This window comes from Oncorhynchus mykiss, chromosome 23 (assembly GCF_013265735.2).
Source record: "Oncorhynchus mykiss isolate Arlee chromosome 23, USDA_OmykA_1.1, whole genome shotgun sequence".
Taxonomy (NCBI): domain Eukaryota; kingdom Metazoa; phylum Chordata; class Actinopteri; order Salmoniformes; family Salmonidae; genus Oncorhynchus; species Oncorhynchus mykiss.
The window spans coordinates 60,609,525-60,633,641 of record NC_048587.1 but is presented as its reverse complement, the minus strand read 5'-3'; the positions used below and the strand labels follow the sequence as shown (position 1 = coordinate 60,633,641).

Here is a 24,117-nt window from a genome sequence, read left to right as displayed (position 1 = left end):
ATTTTGTTGCATTACAACCTGTAATTTAAATTTATTTTTATTTGGATTTCATGCAATGGACATACACAAAATAGTCCAAATTGGTGAAGTGAAATGAAAAAAAATGGCTTGTTTAAAAAAATTCTAAAATATTACAAATGGAAAAGTGGTGTGTGCATATGTATTCACCCCCTATGCTAGGATCTGGTGCAACCAATTAAATAAGATCTGGTGCAACCAATTACCTTCAGAAGTCACATAATTAGATAAATAAAGTCCACCTGTGTGCAATCTAAGTGGCACATGATCTGTCACATGATCTCAGTATATATACACCTGTTCTGAGTCTGCAACACCACTAAGTAAGAGGCACCACCAAGCAAGTGACACCATGAAGACCAAGGAGCGTGCCAAACAGGTCAGGGACAAAGTTGTGGAGAAGTACAGATCAGGGTTGGGTTAAAAAAAAATATCAGAAACTTTTAACATCCCACGGAGCACCGTTAAATCCATTATTAAAAAATTGAAAGAATATGGCACCACAACAAACCTGCCAAGAGAGGGCCACCCACCAAAACTCATGGACCAGGCAAGGAGGGCATTAACCAGAGAGGCAACAAAGAGACCAAAGACCCTGAAGGAGCTGCAAAGCTCCACAGCGGAGATTGGAGTATCTGTCCATAGGACCACTTTAAGCCGTACACTCCACAGAGCTGGGCTTTATGGAAGAATGGCCATTAAAACGCCATTGCTTAAAGAAAAACATTTGCAAACACATTTGGTGTTCACCAAAAGGCATGTGGTCGACTCCCCAAACATATGGAAGAAGGTCCTCTGGTCAGATGAGACTAAAACTAAGCTTTTTGGCCATCAAGGAAAACCTATGTCTGGTACAAACCCAACACCTCTCGTCATCCCGAGAACACAATCCCCAATGTGAAGCATGGTGGTGGCAGCATCATGCTGTGGGGATGTTTTTAATCAGCAGGGCCTGGGAAACATTTCACAATTGAAGGAATGATGGAGGGCGCTAAATCCAGGGAAATTCTTGAGAGAAACCCGTTTGTCTTCCAGAGATTTGAGACTGGGACGGAGGTTCACCTTCCAGCAGGACAATGACCCTAAGCATACTGCTAAAGCAACACTTGAGTGGTTTAAGGGGAAACATTAAATGTCTTGGAATGGCCTAGTCAAAGCCCAGACCTCAATCCAATTGAGGATCTGTGGTATGACTTAAAGATTGCTGTACACCAGCAATAACCCATCCAGCTTGAAGGAGCTGGAGCAGTTTGCCTTGAAGAATGGCCCAAAATCCCAGTGGCTAGATGCCCACTCAAGTTTTCTGTTTTTTTGTTTCATTTCTTGTTTGTTTCACAATAAAAAAATATTCATCAAAGTGGTAGGCATGTTGTGTAAATCAAATGGTACAAACCCCCCAAAATCTATTTTAATTCCAGGTTGTAAGGCAACAAAATATGAAAAATGCCAAGGAGGGTGAATACTTTCGCGAGGCACTGTAGATTTTTCTAGTTTATTCACTGTTAGTCAGCACCTCTACATAAAATTTCTGGGTGTGTGCCAGCTCATGTTTTTCATTAGATTTAAATTGTTCTCCATGATACGTCACGATTTTATTCTTAACAGGTGTCCATTTCAGAAAAGTTAATGAAACCCAAAGAGTGGATTGCCCTCTGTCCTGGACTAGAACATTAGACTGATATAAGGTAAGGAAACAAACATGTCATTTGTGATTTGAATGAACAATCCCTTTAAAATGGAGGTAATCATAAAGTTATAAATATCCCTTCCTGTGTACATTTTAGGACGTCCCTCAGCCCTGACAGGACAATGTCAACCCTGGTTGTTCCTTGTGACTCCTGGAGGACGAACATCAACCTATCAGGATTCTCCTCAAGTAAGGACCATTGTTCCAAATGAGAGGTTAGGTTCAGGAATAAGGAATTGATTAACCACTGTAATGCAGAAACCTGCAGAAACCTGTCACACACACACACATTGAGTTTAATGTCATGTTCTACTGCATTGATTATTCTTCATTTGAAGTTGGCTGCATCGAAACAGACAACAGACACAGCCAGTGGACTCTCAGCTAACAAAACATTTCTGGCATCGGGTTTCTTCTTTACTTTGTCTTTGTTTCTATGTATTGAGCTTTTATTCAATACATGTCTGTATGGGCACTCTCCCCCAACAGTAAAATGAGTTGATCTTGTTTAGGATTTTTGAGGTCAGGCCATTACCTGTTTCTCTATGCACCATGGCAGGCAGCGGTGACCTCAACAGAACTCATGTCTGCGTTTGCATTTCTGAGACAAAGTATGCTTTTTACCAAATCATTTTATCACTAAAACCATTTGCTTTGTCACATGCAGGGCCCAGGGCAATACGGGTTGAGCTTCCATGTGAGTGACTAAACATTTTACTGGGTATACAAGCAGATTTAATAATACATCATCCATAGATAAAGATGTTCCTATGCATTTCATGTCCAGTTAAGAGGCAGGTGTTGAACATCAGCCTCAAGGCAATAATAACGTGAAAGGCACAATGAGAGCTCATATAGGCACAGTGTACGGTACAGCAATGCATAAAGGCAGGTGGACCACCACACAATGCAGCCATGCTAATGTGTTTGCTTAGAAAACACCTATTTTCAGGCCTCTTTGAAGTATAAAGCTAATCATACACATGTCCCATGTCCATGCCTACTGATTGGATGATGTCCCAGATCCATGCCTACTGATTGGACGATGTCCCATATCCATGCCTACTGATTGGATGATGTCCCAGATCCATGCCTACTGATTGGATGATGTCCCAGATCCATGCCTACTGATTGGATGATGTCCCAGATCCATGCCGACTGATTGGATAATGTCCCATGTCCATGCCTACTGATTGGATGATGTCCCATATCCATGCCTACTGATTGGATGATGTCCCAGATCCATGCCTACTGATTGGATGATGTCCCAGATCCATGCCGACTGATTGGATGATGTCCCAGATCCATGCCGACTGATTGGATGATGTCCCATATCCATGCCTACTGATTGGATGATGTCCCAGATCCATGCCGACTGATTGGATGATGTCCTGTCCCAGATCCATGCCTACTGATTGGATGATGTTCCAGATCCATGCCTACTGATTGGATGATGTCCCAGATCCCTGCCTACTGATTGGATGATGTCCTGTCCCAGATCCACACCTACTGATTGTTTTAAAGACATGTCAGGCATCAGAGTCCACAGATAAAATGGATTAGTGTTTGTCTAATTCCACATGAAGCAGCAATAACCCAACACACACACACACACACAGAAACTTCTTACTGAAAGTAAGGAATTAACAAATCAGCTTGAACAGAATAGCATAGAACAGAACAGAGTAGAACATAATTTGTATTTATTTATTTATTTCACCTTTATTTAACCAGGTAGGCTAGTTGAGAACAAGTTCTCATTTGCAACTGCAACCTGGCCAAGACAAAGCATAGCAGTTCGACACATACAACAACACAGAGTTACACATGGAATAAACAAACATACAGTCAATATTACAGTAGAAAAAAAGGAAAACTAAAAGTATATATGCAGTGAGTAGAAATGACGTAGGATAAGGGAGTTAAGGAAATAAATAGGCCATGGTGGTGAAGTAATTACAATATAGCAATTAAACACTGGAATGGTAGATGTGCAGAAGATTAATGTGAAAGTAGAGATACTGGGGTGCAAAGGAGCAAGATAAATAAATACAGTATGGGGATGAGGTAGTTGAATGGTCTGTTTACAGATTGGCTATGTACAGGTGCAGAATAGAACACAATAGAATGTAATAGAACCGAATAGTACAGAGTAGAACACCATAAAATACCTCATAAATGGCTGCTGGTATGAAGGGAGGTACCAAGGAAGGTAAGGGAGGTAACTAGTGTTTACTTCAATGGCATGACTTATTTGTGTGGAGGTGGAGTTCTTTATCTGTTGCCGAAGTTCGTGAAACTATTTTTACTCTGACCATGTATTACTGTTTAAACGTACCTACAACATGACCAAAAGTATGTGGACACCTGCTTGTCGAACATCTCATTCCAACATCACGGGCATTAATATGGAGTTGGCCTCCCCCCCCCCCCCCCCCCCCCCCCTTTACTGCTATTACAGCCTCCACTCTCTGGGAAGACTTTCCACTAGATGTTGGAACATTGCTGCGGGGACTTGCTTCCATTCAGCCACAAGAGCATTAGTGAGGTCAGGCACTGATGTTGGGTGATTAGGCCTGGCTCGCAGTCGGCATTCCAATTCATCTCAAATGTGTTCGATAGGGTTGAGGTCAGGGCTCTGTGCAGGCCAGTCAAGTTCTTCCACACCGATCTCAATAAACCATTTCTGTATGGACCTCGCTTTCTGCACAGGGGCATTGTCATGTTGAAACAGGAAAGGGACTTTACCAAACTGTTGCCACAAAGTTAGAAACACAGAATTGTCTAGAATGTCATTGTATGCTGTACCGTTAAGATTTCACTTCACTGGAACTAAGGGGCCTAGCCCGAACCATGAAAAACAGCCCCAGACCATTATTCCTCCTCCACCAAACCTCACAGTTGGCACTATGCATTGGGCAGGTAGCGTTCTCCTGGCATCTGCCAAACCCAGATTTGCCAGATGGTGAAGAGCCATGGAAACCCATTTCATGAGTGTTGCAACCGAGAATGGACGATTTTTATGCATTACGAATTTCAGCACTTGGCGGTCCTGTTCCGTGAGCTTGTGTGGCCTACCACTTCGCGGCTGAGCCGTTATTGCTCCTAGACGTTTCCACTTCACAATAACAGCACTTAGAGTTGACTGGGGCAAATTTTAAGAACTGACTTTTTGGAAAAGTGGCATCCTATGACAGTTCCACGTTCAAAGTCACTGAGCTCTTCAGTAAGGCCATTCTGCTGCCAATGTTTGTCTATGGAGATTGCATGGCTATGTTCTCCATTTAATACATCTGTCAGCAACGGGTGTGGCTGAAATAGCCAAATCCACTAATTTGAAGGGGTGTCCACATACTTTTGTATATATAGTGTATATGAATATCTCTTTGAATATTTAATATCTTCTTTAGCTACGGTGGAGACTGGAGAGAAGGAATAAAATACCAGTTTAGATTTAACAATGCAGTTTTCAGGTATTCCATGTAGTCTTTCCATCATATATTTATCACGCAATTAGCATAATCTCTGTACTCACTCGTTATGTCTTTTACAGAGTGTGTTGAAGTTGTATGGGGTCAATGGTGTGCCTGCAGATGAAAAGGTATCACAGGCTTTTCTTCATTCTTAGATCAGTTGTGAATAAACCATGAAGTTACAAACAAGGCTAGATGTCCATTATCACTGTGATGCTGCTGGCCCTCCACTTCAACTCCACTTCACCTTGGGCTTTGGTTCTATTAGGCTGTGATGCTGCTGGCCCTCCACTTCAACTCCACTTCACCTTGGGCTTTGGTTCTATTAGGCTGACAATATCTCAGAATAAAGATAGGCCTACTTATTATTTTCAAACTACACTGAACAAAAATATAAACACAACATGTGAAGTGTTGTTCCCATGTATCATGAGCTGAAATAAAAGATCCCAGAAATGTTCCATACGCAAAAAAAAGCGTATTTCTCTCAAATTTTGTGCACACATTTGTTTACATTCTGGCTAGTGAGCATTTCTCTTTTTCCAAGATAATCTATCCAACTGACATGTGTGGCATATCAAGAAGCAGATTAAACAGCATAATCATTACACAGGTGCACCTTGTGCTGGAGACAAACGGCTACTCTAAAATATAAAATTTTGTCACACAACACAATGCCACAGACATCTCAAGTTTTGAGGGAGTGTGCAATTGGCGTGCTGACTTCAGGAATGTCCACCAGAGTTGTTGCCAGATAAGTGATTGTTAATTTCTCTACCATGGGCCACCTCCAACGTCGTTTTAGAGAATGAAACTGAGGAGTATTTCTGTCAGTAATAAAGGCTTTTTGTGGGGAAAAACTTGTTCTGATTGGCTGAGCCTGGCTCCCCAGTGGGTGAACCTGGCTCCTCAGTGGGTGAACCTGGCTCCTCAGTGGGTGAACCTGGCTCCCCAGTGGGTGAACCTGGCTCCCCAGTGGGTGGGCCTGTGCCCTCCCAGGCCCACCCATGACTGCGCCTCTGCCCAGTTATGTGAAATCCATAGATTAGGCTCTAATAAATTTTTTAAATTGAATGATTTCCTTATATGAACTGTGACTCAGTAAAATCGTTGGTATTGTTGTATGTTGCGTTTATATTTTTGTTCAGTATATATTAAAGATATATCTTAAATAACTATTCCTTATGTTCCTTGTGAAAAGATTTTGGATAAACATTTCAAGCACCATAGAGTTAATTCTAACTTGGTGTAAAACTCTACATGAGCCCTTCAGCACCATAGGGTTCATTCTAACTTGGTGTAAAACTCTACATGAGCCCTTCAGCACCATCCTCAAGGAGATTGCAAAACATTATGTTGTGGCATTTGAGTCTGAGACTAAAATAGACCCCAACTCCTATGGAACTATCTAGCAAAGCCTAGGTACAATTCAAGGTGGTGATCAAACTCACCAAGAAAACCCATAATATTGACTATCAGGCAACATTGAGTTGGAGGTTATAGCTAGCAGAGTACTGTATTTCATCACCAGTTCATGTTCTCGATCAATAAATCAACATTCAATCCATACATTATGAACATTATTGTTGGCAGAGGAAATGTTTTTTTCCCAATTCTAATTTAACACGGTGTGGATGGAAGAAAACAGAAAAAATAATGAAAATAATTGAATTACTCATTACATAATTTGAGCACCAGTTTATTTTCACAGTAATTATGTGCTACTTACTGTATGTGATGTTCTCAGTCAAACAACAATAATCTCGTAACTAAATAAATTATTTTCTCATTCATAAATATTATTTTCTCATCCAAATTGTGGAGCGTTTCCATTGCAATGCCTCCACCGGTGGCGGACTTGGGGTCCTCCATGCATTCCAGTAGCCTAATGAGAGAGTGGGAGGGTCAGTCAGTCGGTGCGACTAATAAGGACACGAGGATCTAGTAAGAGATCCCATTCTCACTTTTATGTCTTTACAAGTCTACTTTGGAATAGCAACCGACTATTTTTCCAAACATGCGTTCATAAACGTTCATGGATTAATGCGTTTTTATGCTGGAGTAAACTTTCTCACCAATTGTAAGTAGACCGGTTTGGTTTGATATTCATAATTTACAGGTTGAATAATAATGGCTGCTTGAAATCATCCTCTGTAATGCCATGTATCGATACGAACTTATAAGTAGGGGTCCTTGGTTAGTGCGTCTAGCCTTGTCGTAGTTTGGCACTTTAGTGGTTTTGCGCACAGCTTTAGTTCATGTTCTGGAACTTGTCTGGCTTTACGGGACTTCTTCAGTCACTCGAAATGATTTATGAACATTCCGTTACGTTCGTGTAAATAGGCTATACTGTGTGTAACACTTGTGTAGCATGCAGTTTTTCCATATGCTCGCAATAACCGTATTAGGCTGCAGTGAACGGAATGCATAATTACGCGTAATTGGGTAAGTATATTTAATGATTGAGGAGCCTTGAAAATGTGAAAATATGAATACCGCATAAATGGAATAGACTATCATGGAATGTCTCGTCCGCTAGTTCCAAACAATCTGAGTTATAGCTGTGGCGCTTTTCAATGTCCGACAGACATTATGACTGGTTTGAATTGTGAGATTGGCACGTTTGAGGAATTTGGCATCTCTCCATCGAAGTTGTATTTTGTCAGTTGGCATCATGCGCGTGATCTCATCTCACTATGAACGTGATCTGTGTCATACTGACCCGGGACAGTTATGTTCAGGTTCAAATTCATAATTTAGACTAGTTCTACATAGCCGACCCCATTCTATTTGTTTCAGTTTGGTATAGCCTACAAAGTATGACTCTTCTGTTTAGCCTATTTTCCTGGTGGTATGATTGCGCCATAATAACGCAGCAACTCTTGCAGTGGACCTGTCGCACCTTGCTCTCACGCCTTCAGTTGAGGTCTGCAGCGGAGCATTGGTTATTTTCAACTGTGATACGACACACATTACATTTGCAGTACACACTTTTCGTTATGGGGTAGAAAAGGCGCATCACATTTGACAGTTTTCTGTGTAATAGATTACTAATACTTCACATATTTGATTAATTTAATTCATTTCAAAACAAATGTATGGAATTCATTCATATGTTACTGTAAGATGTAGGCGTACTATTTGAATAACTAACTTGTGTTTTATTTTAGGTTTTGAAGAAGTATTTTCTCGCATCAGAGAAGACATGAGTTGCTTGCTAAAATGGACAGCTTTCCTCTGGATCGTACATATCATTCCCTGCACTGTTGGAATGGCATTGAACGAAAGAATAGGTATGTGTCTAACACAGGAGGCTGCTGGGGGGAGGACAGACCATAATAATGGCTGGAATGGAGTGAATGGAATGGCATCAAACACATGGAAACCCTGTGATTGATGAGTTAGATACCATTCCATAACAAATAAACATGTTTTATTGTCACATACACCAGATAGGTCCGGTGAAATGTGTTGTTTTACAGGGTCTGTCATAGTAATACGACGCCCTTGGAGCAAATTAGGGATCAGTGCCTTGCTCAAGGGCACATCGGCATATTTTTCCCCTTGTCGGCATGGGTATGTGAACTAGTGACTTTCAGTTACTGGCCCAACGCTCTAACCGCTAGGCTACCAATGAGCCACCAACCTCCTGTGGCATGTAAGGACACTGTCACCAACACCAAGATGACTTTGATCTCACAGACACTCTCCTTAGGCTTAGTTTACAGTGGGAAGACATTTTGGGAGCTATGTGGTACACACAGTTTTGGAATTTATATTTCATAGCACGCACTAGGCTAGGCTATGTGGCTGTGCTCAAGATATTGTCTGAAACAGGCAGTATGCTATTGTTTACATCCCTTGAAATACATATAGCTAAAATATAACTACATTACAGGTTATTGCTACCCGTTTGAGTTGACTTTTGAGTGGTACTAGCATGCCCTTCCAATAACGTTGGGCTAACATTGGTGTTGTCACAGTAGATGATCATGTTCAGATTTTGCAGACAGGAACATGGCAAGTCATTTGTTTGCAGTTTTAGCTACAGTATACGGTCTGGGTCATGTTCAGTTGGCACGAAATTGAAGAAAACCATCCCAAAAAGACAAACTGGGAAGTGGTATTATTTGAACTTGTCTAATAAGAAACACCCGTTCGTGTTTTCCATTGCACGACGTTGCTCCACGACCCCGTAGCCGTGCCCCAGTCTCCAAGAGGAAACATGGCTCAATAGAAAAAGGGTCAAAGTTGAGCCCAGTTATAGTTAGGTCTCTTTCACCACCTCTAATTAACAACACTTCTACATCCCTGTCTGGGCTGTGTGAGGCTGCGGCCCAAATGGCACCCTGTTCCCCATAGGCCACTGGTCAAAAGTAGTGCACTATATAAGGAATAGGGTACCATTGGGGACGTGGAGTAAATCTTAATGAATGGGTGGATAGTGATGACTAACAACCACTGATGTGGTGAGTGACTGAAGTGCCCCTCCACATGGAAAGACACTGGTCACGTCACAGGCTAACTACTATATTGCAGTCCTGCTGTGCACATCAACCAATGGTTATGTGCCAAATCCTCAATCTCGCTGTCGGACATCAGATCTCAAAGTTATCGTCTTTGATGACTGAAGTGTTTAGAAGGTATTCTGCACTTGTTTGCTGTCTGCATCTTCATTTTTACTTCCATGAATATGAACCTTGTATGGCTGATGATGTTATCCCTGTTTTCTAGACAACTCTAGATGTCCCCCATTGAAAGTAGACAAGGACCTGTTTTCCTACAGTTTAAATGGTCCACAGCCAGAATTCACCGGTAAGAATTACAGTGTTATGGTGTACAAGTTCCTCAATTGAAATACATCCATCTCTCTCTCAATGGTTACATACCAAATGGCACCCTATTCCCAATATAGTGCACTAATTTTGAACAGGGCTCATAGGGCTCATAGGGCTCTGGTCAAAAGTAGTGCACTATATTGAGAATATGGTGCCATTTAGGACACACTCAATCTGTTTGGCTCTGATCCAGGGGGGTAATAACGTCCATGTCTCAGACGTGTCGTGAAAAACATGAATATGTTCACAGGTTATGTAACACAGAACAGAAGTACTCTGTAATTGAGCCTGCGCTAACAGACGTGCAGCCAATTTGTTTGAGGGAGCACTGATGGTCAAATCTATTGTCTTTGAAGTAATGATGCATACATTAACTATATTGTACCATAGGAATGAATCAAACTGGACAGGAGTTTGATGTAAATCTAGAAAGTCCAGACTCAATCCATATTGTTGGATCACCGCACTGGAGTTTAAAACAACACCTTGTAACACCTAGTGCCAGTTTGCAGAGCACAGATCATCTCCATAGAAAGTGTTTTTATTCCAGGTCAGGACGAGGCTGAATCTATGTCAGTGAAGCCGTGAACTTCCTGAGTTTAAACCAGCCCTTCTCATCCTGTTGTCTCTTTTCTTTCAGGTTTTGATCTGACAGAAAAGTTTCTCCTGAGAAAGGGGGCAGTGACAGAGGAGCGGCCATCATTCCGGCTGGGGAGCAGCCCACTCATCAAGCCAACAGAGTGAGTAGTGCCAGGCTGTTCCAGCGGGACACTTGGGTGTGACTGGAGGGTAGTTTCATTACTCTGGCCTCACACTTGTTGAGATAATCACCGATCAAGTCATTCAGATCTCCCCTCACGGTTGTATCCTTCAAACAGTATGCATGACAGCAGTTTTGTTGTTCGCCAAAGCTTGCTAGTATCCATGAAATGGGCGTTATCTCTCTAGTCGCTGAGCGTCAAGTCTGTGTGTTTCCTCTGTTCCCTCTCCTTTCATTGAAACTAACTGCTCACTGATAGCTAGAGGAGGGAGACATCAACTCACAGAGTGAGTTGAGCTGGGCCTGCTGGGTCAGGGACATCTTGGGTGTGACTAGAGGGTAGTCTGGCCAGGTCTATTTGGGCACTAGTTACTGTACGAGTCTGTCAGTCAGTGTGTGATCATGTTGCTTTGTTTTGGAATTGACTGAAGTCCTGATCCCTCAGGCCATGTGGCTGTGCTCTGTTGGAGCGGTTTCCATTAAGCTCTGGCTTAACAGCATACAGTACAGCACAGGTGTAGGATCTTAATTTGAGGCAGTTTGCTACAGCAGGAGAAGAATCCTGCAGCAACAGGAACATCTGAATCATTATATTGTGGATTATAATGAATGGGTGTTTTTTTAGGGGTTGATACATTTGTGTGATAAAGAATCAAGTCTGAAATTTCAAAGTGGAAATTTCAAACTTCAGAATCCTTTTAAAATATCAAATGCACTACACGTTCTAGTTCTCCTGCAACAGGGTGATCAAGTTAAGATCTAACATCTGTAGGTTGTGTACTAATGATCAAGCTAATGGCCGCATAGTGTTCTTTACTTGAGATAATTGGAATTGCCAGTCAGAGTAGAGGCTGTGTGACTGAACACTTTATTGAACCAGGCTCTGGCTTTAGGAGATATACTATAGAGACACGAGAGTAGGTTTACATGAATGTACTAATGGACTTTTACTATATTAAGTGTACTAGTGGTTATACTAATGGATGCATTGTGCTTTACTTGAGCTATTGTAAGTCAAAGATAAATATATGTTGGTGGTTTGTATTATCTGAGAACCAGAGGGGAGGTCATGGACGTGCTGGTGTTTATAGTCTATCATGAGAGATAATACCTCAAGCGAACCACCTGATTCGGTTCTGTTTGTCCAGCTTGTTCCAATGGATCTCTATAGACTCTGAAGGAGAACAACATTCACAGAGTTGTTTAGAGAGTTTATCCACCTATTAAATGGACAAACTCACTCACATAAATCAGTCCCCCACATGGCATAGACCGCCCGGACTGGCCTCGGATTTGAAAACAAGCCAGGATGATATCGGATTTCTGTTGCAGCAAACAAATATTTTCTCAGGGTGTAGGTTTGCCGCCTCCTGTTCAGCTGATATGTGGAATAAACTGAGGTTCCACGCTGGCTCACTGCAGGATGACATCTCGTGTCATCAAGAGAGAGAGATCAGAAAGAGAGAGAGACCAGAGAGAGACAGAAAGGATACCAGAGAGAGAGAGACCAGAAAAAGAGAGACCAGACAGAGAGAGAGACCAGAGAGAGACAGAAAGGATACCAGAGAGAGAGACCAGAAAAAGAGAGACCAGAGAGAGAGAGACCAGAGAGACAGAAAGAGATACCAGAGAGACCAGAAAGAGATACCAGAGAGAGAGAACAGAGAGAGACAGAAAGAGAGAGACCAGAAAGAGAGAGAGAGAGATATATACCAGAGAGAGAGACCAGAGATAGGGAGACTAGAAAGAGAGAAAGGCCAGAAAAAGAGAGAAAGAGATACCAGAGAGAGATACCAGAAAGAGGGAGACCAGAAAGAGGGAGACCAGAAAGAGAGGGAGAGAGAGAGATCAGGGAGAGAGAGAAAGATATGCAAGAGAGAGAGAGAGAGAGAGAGAGAGAGAGAGAGAGAAACCAGAAAGAGAGAGACCAGAGAGGGGGAGACCAGAAAGAGAGAAAGAGAGACCAGAGAGAGATAGAGCGAGACCAGAAAGAAAGAGAGAGAGAGACCAGAAAGAAAGAGAGAGATACCAGAGAGAGATAGCTGAAAGAGAGGGAGGGAGGGAGAGAGAGAAAAAGAGAGAGAGGGAGGGAGAGAGAAAGAGACATGGGGTGAACCCTGATCCAGCCTACACAGATAATTCCATTTGCTTTGGTTAACAAGGGCAAACCGAGATGGGCTACGCTACTGCAAGACGTGTGAAATAATTTGTTCAGAATATTGATATACATTCTGATTTGAGGGAGGACAATTACTCAAGGGTAAAGATAGCCACCAAACGGCACCGTATTACCTACAGACCTGGTCAAAGGTAGTGCACTATATAGGGAATAGAGTACCGTTTGGGACGACCCTGCTATGTATGTATGGCCTCCCGGTGATGTTTAAGGTGCAGGTTTTTTTTAATAGTCCATTTTAATAGATTGTCTAGAGATGAAGGACTAAGTCATATTGATTTAAGGTCAACAGCATGGGGCTCAGTTGGTAGAGCGTGGTGCTTGCAACACCAGAGTTGTGGGTTTGATTCCCACGGGGGACCAGTATGAACATGTATGTACTCACTACTGTAAGTCTCTCTGGTTAAGAGTGTCTGCTAAATGACTACAATGTAACCTGTTTGGTTTTTACTGCAGAGACTCATGTGGAATCATCAGTAGAACTGGAATGATGAGCAGTATTCACATTATATAGGATCTTATCAAATGAAAGTGTGTAACAACGAGATGTCTATGAGATGGATGGACGTTTAGTGACAGCAGTGGGACGGTTTCCCCAGCTGGTTTAGGAAGACCAGTGCTTTTCACAATATCCATTGTTCCATCCGTATGGTTTTGGCTTTGCTAAAGAACGACCTGACCTGTCGTCCTCCTGGGGAAGACAAGACGCAGAATATTCTTTGTGTTTTACAGTACATTACACAACTGTAAACACACACACTCACACACACTGTCCTGTCCTCTCTGGTCAGTGAGAGGAATCACTGAGGCAACATGTTTCTCCAGCCAGTCCCTGTATATCCTCTTCCTCCTCTATGGCCTGGGCTGGCCTGCTGTGCCTGAACCTGTTGGAAGGAGATCAGAGTGAAGGAAGGCAGAGAAACAGAGAGAGAGAAGGGGAGAGTGAGAGAGGGAGGGGAGGGGGAGGAAAGAGACAGACAGACAGACAGACAGACAGACAGACAGACAGACAGACAGACAGACAGACAGACAGACAGACAGACAGACAGACAGACAGACAGACAGATAAATGGGAGGGGGGAAGGGGGAGACAGAGATCGATGCTGAGAGAGATAAAGCGGGAGAAGAAAAGAGCGCAAGAGAGAGAGAGCGAGAGATAGAGAGGGGGTGAGAAAGAGGGGGAAGAGAGAAGGGAGAGGGAAGGGAGTGTGTGTGAGAGGGGAGAGAGAGGGCGAGACACCGCATTCATCTCCAATTATCTGAGTACATTGACAGGTGATGTTGCCTGTCAGCTGGGAGGTCCGGTGGAGGGGGACTTGAGAAGGAGGTAGGGGGGACAGCATGAGGTGTAGAGGACCTCCCCTTTCTCCCCTTTCCTTCCTCCTCCCCTCCCCTTACTCCCCTCCTCCCCTTTCCTCCCCTCCTCCCCTCCTCCCTTTCCTTCCCCCTACCACCAAAACCTCCAAACATCTCTCTCTTTACTCAGGAAAGGCAGAGGGGCTCGACTTTCTGGGCCTGGTTAATGTTCTGTCCATCTGGCAGCTCCCAGGCCAAACTGATACTCTTACACAGAGTAGGATCTCTCCTCTCTTAGTGGACTGATTGTGTGATTAATACTGTTCCACAGAGATGGAGGGATCTCTCCTCTCTTAGTGGAGTGATTGTGTGATTGTACATTGTGTCTGTATGCCAAGCTCAATGACAGGTTCTGGAGTTCAAAATGAAATCAAGTACCACTGCTGTCTGTCTGTCTGTCCGTCTGTCCGTCTGTCTGTCCGTCTGTCTGTCTGTCTGTCTGTCTGTCTGTCTGTCTGTCTGTCTGTCTGTCTGTCTGTCTGTCTGTCTGTGGTGCTAACTGTCTGTGGTGGTGTCTGTCTGTCTGTGATGCTGTCTGTCTGTCTGTCTGTCTGTCTGTCTGTCTGTCTGTCTGTCTGTCTGTGGTGCTATCTGTCTGTCTGTCTGTGATGCTGTCTGTCTGTCTGTCTGTCTGTCTGTCTGTCTGTCTGTCTGTCTGTCAGTCTGTCTGTCTGTCTATGGTGCACACACTATTTTGTATGTTGGTGCTATGTCAGTGAGTTATGGATGGTGCTGCTGGATGGTTGTGTTGTTGTCTATTCATGAGTGGGTTTGGAGGTGTTCCATTTCTATATCTGTGTGTTACTGTACTCTAGCCTGTAGTGTAAGTCTCACTGTGTTACTGTATTCTGCCCTGTAATATAAGTATGTGTGTTACTGTATTCTGCCCTGTAATATAAGTATGTGTGTTACTGTATTCTACCCTGTAATGTTAGTCTTAGTGTGTTACTGTATTCTACCCTGTAATGTTAGTCTCAGTGTGTTATTGTAATCTACACTGTAATGTTAGTCTCAGTGTGTTACTGTATTCTGCCCTGTAATATAAGTATGTGTGTTACTGTATTCTACCCTGTAATGTTAGTCTTAGTGTGTTACTGTATTCTGCCCTGTACTATAAGTCTCAGTGTGTTACTGTATTCTATCCTGTAGTGTAAGTCTCAGTGTGTTACTGTATTCTGCCCTGTAATATAAGTATGTGTGTTACTCTATTCTACCCTGTAATGTTAGTCTCGGTGTGTTACTGTATTCTGCCCTGTAATATAAGTCTCAGTGTGTTACTGTATTCTACCCTGTAATGTTAGTCTCAGTGTGTTATTGTAATCTGCCCTGTAATATAAGTCTCAGTGTGTTACTGTATTCTACCCTGTAATGTTAGTCTCAGTGTGTTACTGTATTCTGCCCTGTAATATAAGTCTCAGTGTATTACTTTATTATACCCTGTAATGTTAGTCTCAGTGTGTTACTGTATTCTGCCCTGTAATATAAGTATGTGTGTTACTCTATTCTACCCTGTAATGTTACTCTCAGTGTGTTATTGTATTCTGCCCTGTAATGTTACTCTCAGTGTGTTATTGTATTCTGCCCTGTAATGTTAGTCATAGTGTGTAACTGTATTCTGCCCTGTAATATAAGTCTCAGTGTATTACTTTATTATACCCTGTAATGTTAGTCTCAGTGTGTTACTGTATTCTGCCCTGTAATATAAGTATCAGTGTGTTACTGTATTCTACCCTGTAATGTTAGTCTCAGTGTGTTATTGTATTCTGCCCTGTAATGTTAGTCATAGTGTGTAACTGTATTCTGCCCTGTAATATAAGTCTGTGTGTTACTGTATTCTATCATGTAATGTAAGTCTCAGTGTGTTACTGTATTCTGCCCTGTAATATAAGTATGTGTGTTATTGTATTCTACCCTGTAATATGTCTCAGTGTGTTACTGTAATCTATCCTATAATGTACGTCTCAGTGTGTTACTGTAATTTACCCTGTAATGTTAGATTATAGTAACACACTGAGACTATCTTATAATGTAAGTCTCAATGTGTTACTGTATTCTACCCTGTAATGTTAGTCTCAGTGTGTTACTGTAATCTATCCTATAATGTAAGTCTGTGTGTTACTGTATTCTACCCTGTAATGTAAGTCTCAGTGTGTTACTGTATTCTACACTGTCATGTAAGTCTCTGTGTGTTACTGTATTCTACACTGTCATGTAAGTCTCTGTGTGTTACTGTATTCTACCCTGTAATGTAAGTCTCAGTGTGTTACTGTATTCAACACTGTCATGTAAGTCTCTGTGTGTTACTGTATTCTACCCTGTAATGTAAGTCTCAGTGTGTTACTGTATTCTACCCTGTAATGTAAGTCTCAGTGTGTTACTGTATTCTTCCCTATAATGTAAGTCTGTGTGTTACTGTATTCTACCCTGTAATGTAATTCTCAGTGTGTTACTGTATTCTACCCTGTAATGTAAGTCGCAGTGTTTTACTGTATTCTACCCTGTAATGTAAGTCTCAGTGTGTTACTGTATTCTACCCTGTAATGTAAGTCTCTGTGTTACTGTATTCTACCCTATAATGTAAGTCTGTGTGTTACTGTATTCTACCCTGTAATGTAAGTCGCAGTGTTTTACTGTATTCTACCCTGTAATGTAAGTACAATTTCTATCTTTCTTTTTAACTTTCTTTTTATCTCTCTCAATATTCTGTCTCTTATGACACCACTGAACACATCAGTTAAATTGCAAATTCATTGTTTCCAACTGGGGTTATTCTCTCGCTCTCTCTATTCTCTCTTTCTATTCTTTGTTCTCTCTCTCTCCATTCCACCCACACACACACTTTTGAGTTTGAAAGAAAGTGCTTGCGTTCACACTTTCTTTGATTGTTTGCATATTCATAGTCTATGCATCAACGAGGTAACATATTCGTTCCGAGCTTGATCTGGTTGTGCTTCTTGTTTGTTTCTTGAACACGAGCTGACGATGCAAGTCATTTCGGAATCCATGATTAGATTTGTGTCAGACTCACTTTGTCAAAGAGTGAAAGAAGAGGACAAATAAAATAGTTTTCAGAAGTTTTGTCACTAAAGTGGTACCTTGTTTTTACCCACAACCCCCTAGCAGGAAGAGGGAAACCTTTTTAAATCAATGTTTTGACGGTTAATCTTTCTGTGGGTGAATGAGAAATATTCATCAAATGAAGCACTTCTAGACCAGAGGCTAAAACAAAGGGCCCTAGTTTTGAACTAGAGGATTCATAGACAGGTACCACTGGACAGGCACCACTAGACTGGCACCACTGGACAGGCACCACTGGACAGGCACCACTAGACAGGCACCACTGGACAGGCACCACTGGACAGGCACCACTAGACAGGTACCACTGGACAGGCACCACTGGACAGGCACCACTGGACAGGCACCACTGGACAGGCACCACTGGACAGGCACCACTGGACAGGCACCACTGGACAGGCACCACTAGACAGGTACCACTGGACAGGCACCACTGGACAGGCACCACTGGACAGGCACCACTGGACAGGCACCACTAGACTGGCACCACTGGACAGGCACCACTGGACAGGCACCACTGGACAGGCACCACTGGACAGGCACCACTGGACAGGCACCACTAGACAGGTACCACTGGACAGGCACCACTAGACAGGCACCACTGGACAGGCACCACTGGACAGGCACCACTGGACAGGCACCACTGGACAGGCACCACTGGACAGGCACCACTAGACAGGCACCACTGGACAGGCACCACTAGACAGGCATCACTAGACAGGCACCACTGGACAGGCACCACTGGACAGGCACCACTAGACAGGCATCACTAGACAGGCACCACTGGACAGGCACCACTGGACAGGCACCACTGGACAGGCACCACTAGACAGGCACCACTGGACAGGCACCACTGGACAGGCACCACTGGACAGGCACCACTGGACAGGCACCACTGGACAGGCACCACTAGACAGGCATCACTAGACAGGCACCACTGGACAGGCACCACTGGACAGGCACCACTGGACAGGCACCACTGGACAGGCACCACTAGACAGGCACCACTAGACAGGCACCACTAGACAGGCATCACTAGACAGGCACCACTGGACAGGCACCACTGGACAGGCACCACTGGACAGGCACCACTAGACTGGCACAACTGGACTGGCATTCAGAAAGGAGAGGACTTTAAATGTGTTTGTGGGGGGAAAGCAAACGCTGTTCAAAAACCAACTCCACTTGATAGGACCATGTGTTTGAGCCACAGATGGTAAGCAGTGGAGGAGGGGGGGGGGGGTAGAGGGTGGGAGGAGGTGTCAGTAACGTATAACCCTTGACATCTAACCCTTAGGGTTCAAGTGTTCCAGTGTAGATAATGTGTGTAAATGACCTCAACAGGCTCATTTACACATACTAACATTAGATAGAAATACAGTGGCATGTGAATGTATTCACCCCCCTTGGCATTTTTCCTATTTTGTTGCCTTACACCCTGGAATTAAAATATATTTGTGGGGGGGGGGGGGGGTTGTATCATTTGTTTTACACAACATGCCTACCACTTTGAAGATGCAAAAGGGTTTCATACCAAAGGAGGTGTATACGTATGCACACACCACTTTTCAGCTTTTTTTTTTAAACAAGTAATTTTTTTCATTTTCACTTCACTCATTTGGACTATTTTGTGTATGTCCTTTACATGAAATTGAGATAAAAATGGACTTACATTTCAGGAAAAATGCCAAGAGGGGTGAATACTTTTGCAAAGCCCTACACCGTGAAGAACAGCTCTCCCCTGGATAACAGATTGCAGCTCAGTCAGACCTGTGATATTAAAGATTTGATGGAAATGAAAAGTACATGTTTTAGTCCCCTCTCTGGGTTCAATTAGTCTAATTCCTTCAATGTATCGCTCTCCTTATTCCGTACACATAACTATCCCACTGGGAACACATTGGTTGAATCAGTATTGTTTTTACCAACGTGGAATAGATGTGGAATTGCCGTCTGTGTCCAGATGGGATCTCTGCTGTTTTATGCAGGAATTCCAAATCATTCTTTTAGGTGGAATCTCAGGGAATAAACCTCTAGTTTTATGAATAGTCCTGCTCATCTCTCTCCATTCAATTGTAATATAAATGTTCTCTTTTTGCCCCAAGGCGACGATTCACCTTCCCAGTCTCTCTCTTTCTCTCGCCTACCCTCAGAAAGCATTTGATCTTTCTGTGGCTTTAACCTCGCTGCATATATATTTTAATCGTATGCTGTGTCAACGTTCTGTGAGAATTCAAGGGACACACAAGGCAGGAGGGGTATGTCTCTGAGAGAATAGGTCATGAGCTATGAAGAGGAGAACTCATTTCCGGCCTATCTGAAGTGAGCTTAGTCTCTCGCTTACTCTTTAGTTACCTCTCTCTCTCTCTGTCCCCCCTTTCTCTGTGTCGCTTGCTGAATGTCTCTCTCCATCTCTCCCACCTCTCTCTCTCTCTCTCTCTCTCTCTCGCTCTCTCCCTTCCTTCCTTGATCTCTCTCTCCATCTCCATTCCACTCTCTCTGTTGCCCTCTCCTTCTCTCTCTCCATCTCTATTCCACTCTCTCTGTTGCCCTCTCCTTCTCTCTCTCTTTCTCTCCCCATGTCTTTGAATGGCCTTGTCATTGCATCATTGCGATTTCTGCTAAACTTGAAAGATTGTGTTTCTGGTGCTTCACTTTTAGCTGTTAATGCATTACTATAGTCTAATAGTATATAGTCTAAGTCCCAGGTTCAGTTTGAGGGGTTAAAGGGTTGGTTCAACAGGATGGAAACAGGAAATAGGAGGAGAGAAGTATCAGTGAAGAAATGGAAGAGGAATAGTGTTGGTGTTTCTATAATGAATGAGGTTCCATCTACAGTGGGGAGGACAAGTATTTGATACACTGACGATTTTGCAGGTTTTCCTACTTACAAAGCATGTAGAGGTCTGTAATTTTTTTCATAGGTACACTTCAACTGTGAGAGACGGAATGTAAAACAAAAATCCAGAAAATCACATTGTATGATTTTTAAGTAATTAATTAGCATTTTATTGCATGACATAAGTATTTGATCACCTACCAACCAGTAAGAATTCCGGCTCTCACAGACCTGTTAGTTTTTCTTTAAGAATCCCTCCTGTTCTCCACTCATTACCTGTATTAACTGCACCTGTTTGAACTCGTTACCTGTATAAAAGACACCTGTCCACACACTCAATCAAACAGACTCCAACCTCTCCACAATGGCCAAGACCAGAGAGCTGTGTAAGGACATCAGGGATAAAATTGTAGACCTGCACAAGGCTGGGATGGGCTACAGGACAATAGGCAAGCAGCTTGGTGAGAAGGCAACAACTGTTGGCGCAATTATTAGAAAATGGAAGAAGTTCAAGATGACGGTCAATCACCCTCGGTCTGGGGCTCCATGCAAGCCTCATCAATGATCATGAGGAAGGTGAGGGATCAGCCCAGAACTACACGGCAGGACCTGGTCAATGACCTGAAGAGAGCTGGGACCACAGCCTCAAAGAAAACCATTAGTAACACACTACGCCATCATGGATTAAAATCCTGCAGCGCACGCAAGGTCCCCTGCTCAAGCCAGCGCATGTCAATGCCTGTCTGAAGTTTGCCATTGACCATCTGGATGATCCAGAGGAGGAATGGGAGAATGTCATGTGGTCTGATGAGACAAAAATAGAGCTTTTTGGTCTAAACTCCAATTGCCGTGTTTGGAGGAAGAAGAAGGATGAGTACAACCCCAAGAACACCATCCCAACCGTGAAGTATGGATGTGGAAACATCATTCTTTGGGGATGCTTTTCTGCAAAGGGGACAGGACGACTGCACCGTATTGAGGGGAGGATGGATGGGGCCATCTTGGCCAACAACCTTCTTCCCTCAGTAAAAGCATTGAAGATGGGTGGTGGCTGGGTCTTCCAGCATGACAATGACCCGAAACACACAGCCAGGGCAACTAAGGAGTGGCTCCGTAAGAAGCATCTCAAGGTCCCTGGGTGGCCTAGCCAGTCTCCAGACCTGAAGCCAAAAGAAAGTCTTTGGAGGGAGCTGAAAGTCCATATTGCCCAGCGACAGCCCCGAAACCTGAAGGATCTGGAGAAGGTCTGTATGAAGGAGTGGGCCAAAATCCCTGCTGCAGTGTGTGCAAACCTGGTCAAGAACTACAGGAAACGTATGATATCTGTAATTGCAAACAAAGGTTTCTGTACCAAATATTAAGTTCTGCTTTTCTGATGTATGAAATACTTATGTCATGCAATAAAATGAAAATGAATTACTTAAAAATCATACAATGTGATTTTCTGGATTTTTGTTTTACCGTCTCTCACAGTTGAAGTGTACCTATGATAAAAATTACAGACCTCGACATGCTTTGTAAGTAGGAAACACTGCCGATTTTTCAGGTTATCAAATACTTGTTCTCCCCACTGTATGTTGGTGGTACCATCCCCATTACATTCAGTGTTCACAATGTGCTAGAGATGATCTGGCAGCAGTGTTGAACTGAAACGTCTGGGTTAACAAACCTATCGTCTTCTTTGTTACCTTTTAGCATTTTTCTCTTTATAACAATGTTTTCTTTCTAAGCTATATTCTGTAGTTAGCCATGGTCTTGTGTTTTCTAGTCTAGACCTGTATGTGAAGTAAGAGGAATTTAATTGAAGTTTGAATAAATGATTATTCGATTTGGAATGACAGGGATGCTGAAATAAATGTAATCTGGCTGGATGAATCATGTTTGGCATAAAATTCTAGCTTTATATGTAAGCGGCCATTTTGCGCTAGGGGGCTATAGAAGAACGTTGTCAAGTGATTCAAGTTGATTGGTTTTCATACTACACAGTCATAGAAAGCTATAAGACATCCAGCATGATTATTCATATTCATTCTCAATGTTTATTTTTGACAGTCCATTTAGCAAATGCTAATTTTATGGGTAAAATCTTCTACGTTAGCTATTAATGCTCTTCCAACCAAGACTGAAAGTTCCAAAACAACATTTTCACTGTTAGGCCCATTGTTCAGTTTCATATTTTTTGGTCAATTTGACAATATGCAGCTCGAACAATGTACATGTTTTCTTTCAGATTGGTGTTCCCCAATGGTCTGTCCAGTGAATACTCTCTAGTTACCACCTTCCGGCTGAGGAAAACCACGAAGAAAGACCGCTGGTATCTGTGGCAGATATTCGACCAGACGGGAGGTACCCAGGTAGGTCTGAATGTCCACTATAAGGATATTCATGATGTCTGGATGTATAGCATTGAATTGGGTTTGGATCTATATTGATTTATTGATTTGTTGATTGACTGATCAGTCGATCGCTCACTCACTCTGCCAGTTCGCCCAGCAGGTCAGTCGGTCCATCGGCTGGTTGGCTGGTAGGTCCGTTGGCTGGTAGGTCAGTCAAGTCGGTTGGCCGTGTGGTCAGTAGGTCGGTCTGTCAGTTGGTTTACCATTGGTTAATTGATCAACGTTTTCATGCCATGACTGATGCTTGTATCTACCATGACCCTGATGGTAATGGTAATGAATGGAAGGCAACACCGGCAGGTATAAAGCTTTATAACTTGTTATGAGGCAATATAATGTCTTACAATCTCCTCCGGCTCTATCTTCAGGTGTCTGTAGTGTTGGACGGTGCTAAACGAGCAGTGGAGTTCTCAGCCCGGGGCCTTCTGAAGAACAGCCTCCACTACACCTTTAAGAGCCGAGACCTGCACACCCTGTTTGACCGCCAATGGCACAAGCTGGGTGTGGCGGTCCAGAGCAGCATCGTCTCCGTTTACATGGACTGTAAACTAATAGAGAGGAGGCTGACAGATGAGAAGGATGAAATCGACCCCAGCGGATATACGCTGATTACAACCCGGGTGGAGGATGGACGGCCTGTAGATGTACGTTTAGGCCTAAAGCCACAATCTGGAAATATAACCGTTCTGAAATTCATAGACGGAGCATGACTGACAGTCCATGAGATCGACATTATACTTTTAAACATACAGTAACTATATATGGTTGCCTTCAAGGGCAATGTCTAGAAGGGTCCCAGCAAACCGGGAACATTCCCAGAACATTAGCTAAGATTCCCATTAAGTTCTAGTTAGGGTTTTATCTAACACCTGGATGATAACATTTGATAAAAAAATATTTTATTTTTCAAAAAATATTTTAAATGAAATATCGATGGAATATTCTCCTAACATTCACTAAAATGTTGTGCACAACACCTGTAACAATCATCACAGAACATTCCTCAATAGTTCTCATTAGTCTTCCAGGTAATGAAATAACACAGTGTACCAGTAATGTTTTCCCAGCAAACCAAAATTGGCTCTGTGAAAGTTCCCAGAACATTTGTTAGGTTGTCGCAGATGTTCTCGTTACACAAAAGCGGTCCATTCATGGTGATGAATGTTTAACATTTGCCTGATGTTGCGAGAGCATTCCTACAACACATTTAACCTGTTCGTTAAAGGTTCCCAGAATGTTTCATTAGGTTGTGGGAACAGTCTGGTGGGATCATTGAGGGTAGTCGTGTCTTTGGCTATGCCGGATTAAGTGATATGACATGCTGTTCTATAAAATCCTTTCTCTGTAATTAATATTACCTGATTGAGCTAATCATGTAAATGTAATTAACTAGAAAGTCGAGGCACCATGAAATAATATTTATAGAGCTGTTATCTTCCAAATAAACTCTTAAAGACCTAGTAATATTTTACATCAATAGCAGTCAATATTAATCGTCA

At 42.8% G+C, this 24,117-nt stretch overlaps 1 protein-coding gene across 9 annotated transcripts in view; it reads left to right on the top strand.

Annotated features, from left to right (window-relative positions):
• The first annotated feature begins 347 nt into the window (after positions 1-347).
• The window catches only part of LOC110515674 (collagen alpha-1(XIX) chain), a 261,849-nt gene continuing 238,079 nt past the window's right edge, over positions 348-24,117 (top strand). For 7 of the 9 annotated variants that reach the window (XM_036960933.1, XM_036960931.1, XM_036960930.1 and 4 more), the window contains exons 1-6: positions 7,048-7,258; positions 8,349-8,471; positions 9,913-9,993; positions 10,657-10,756; positions 22,453-22,576; positions 22,987-23,262. In XM_036960933.1, coding sequence (XP_036816828.1) covers positions 7,147-7,258; positions 8,349-8,471; positions 9,913-9,993; positions 10,657-10,756; positions 22,453-22,576; positions 22,987-23,262 — 816 coding nt within the window. In that variant the 5' untranslated portion in view covers positions 7,048-7,146. Of the gene's footprint in view, positions 398-1,623; positions 1,704-1,802; positions 1,895-2,372; positions 2,403-5,258; positions 5,307-7,047; positions 7,259-7,448; positions 7,624-8,348; positions 8,472-9,912; positions 9,994-10,656; positions 10,757-22,452; positions 22,577-22,986; positions 23,263-24,117 lie in introns of those variants that run through there. The other 2 variants (XM_036960934.1, XM_036960935.1) reach the window with 2 other exon arrangements.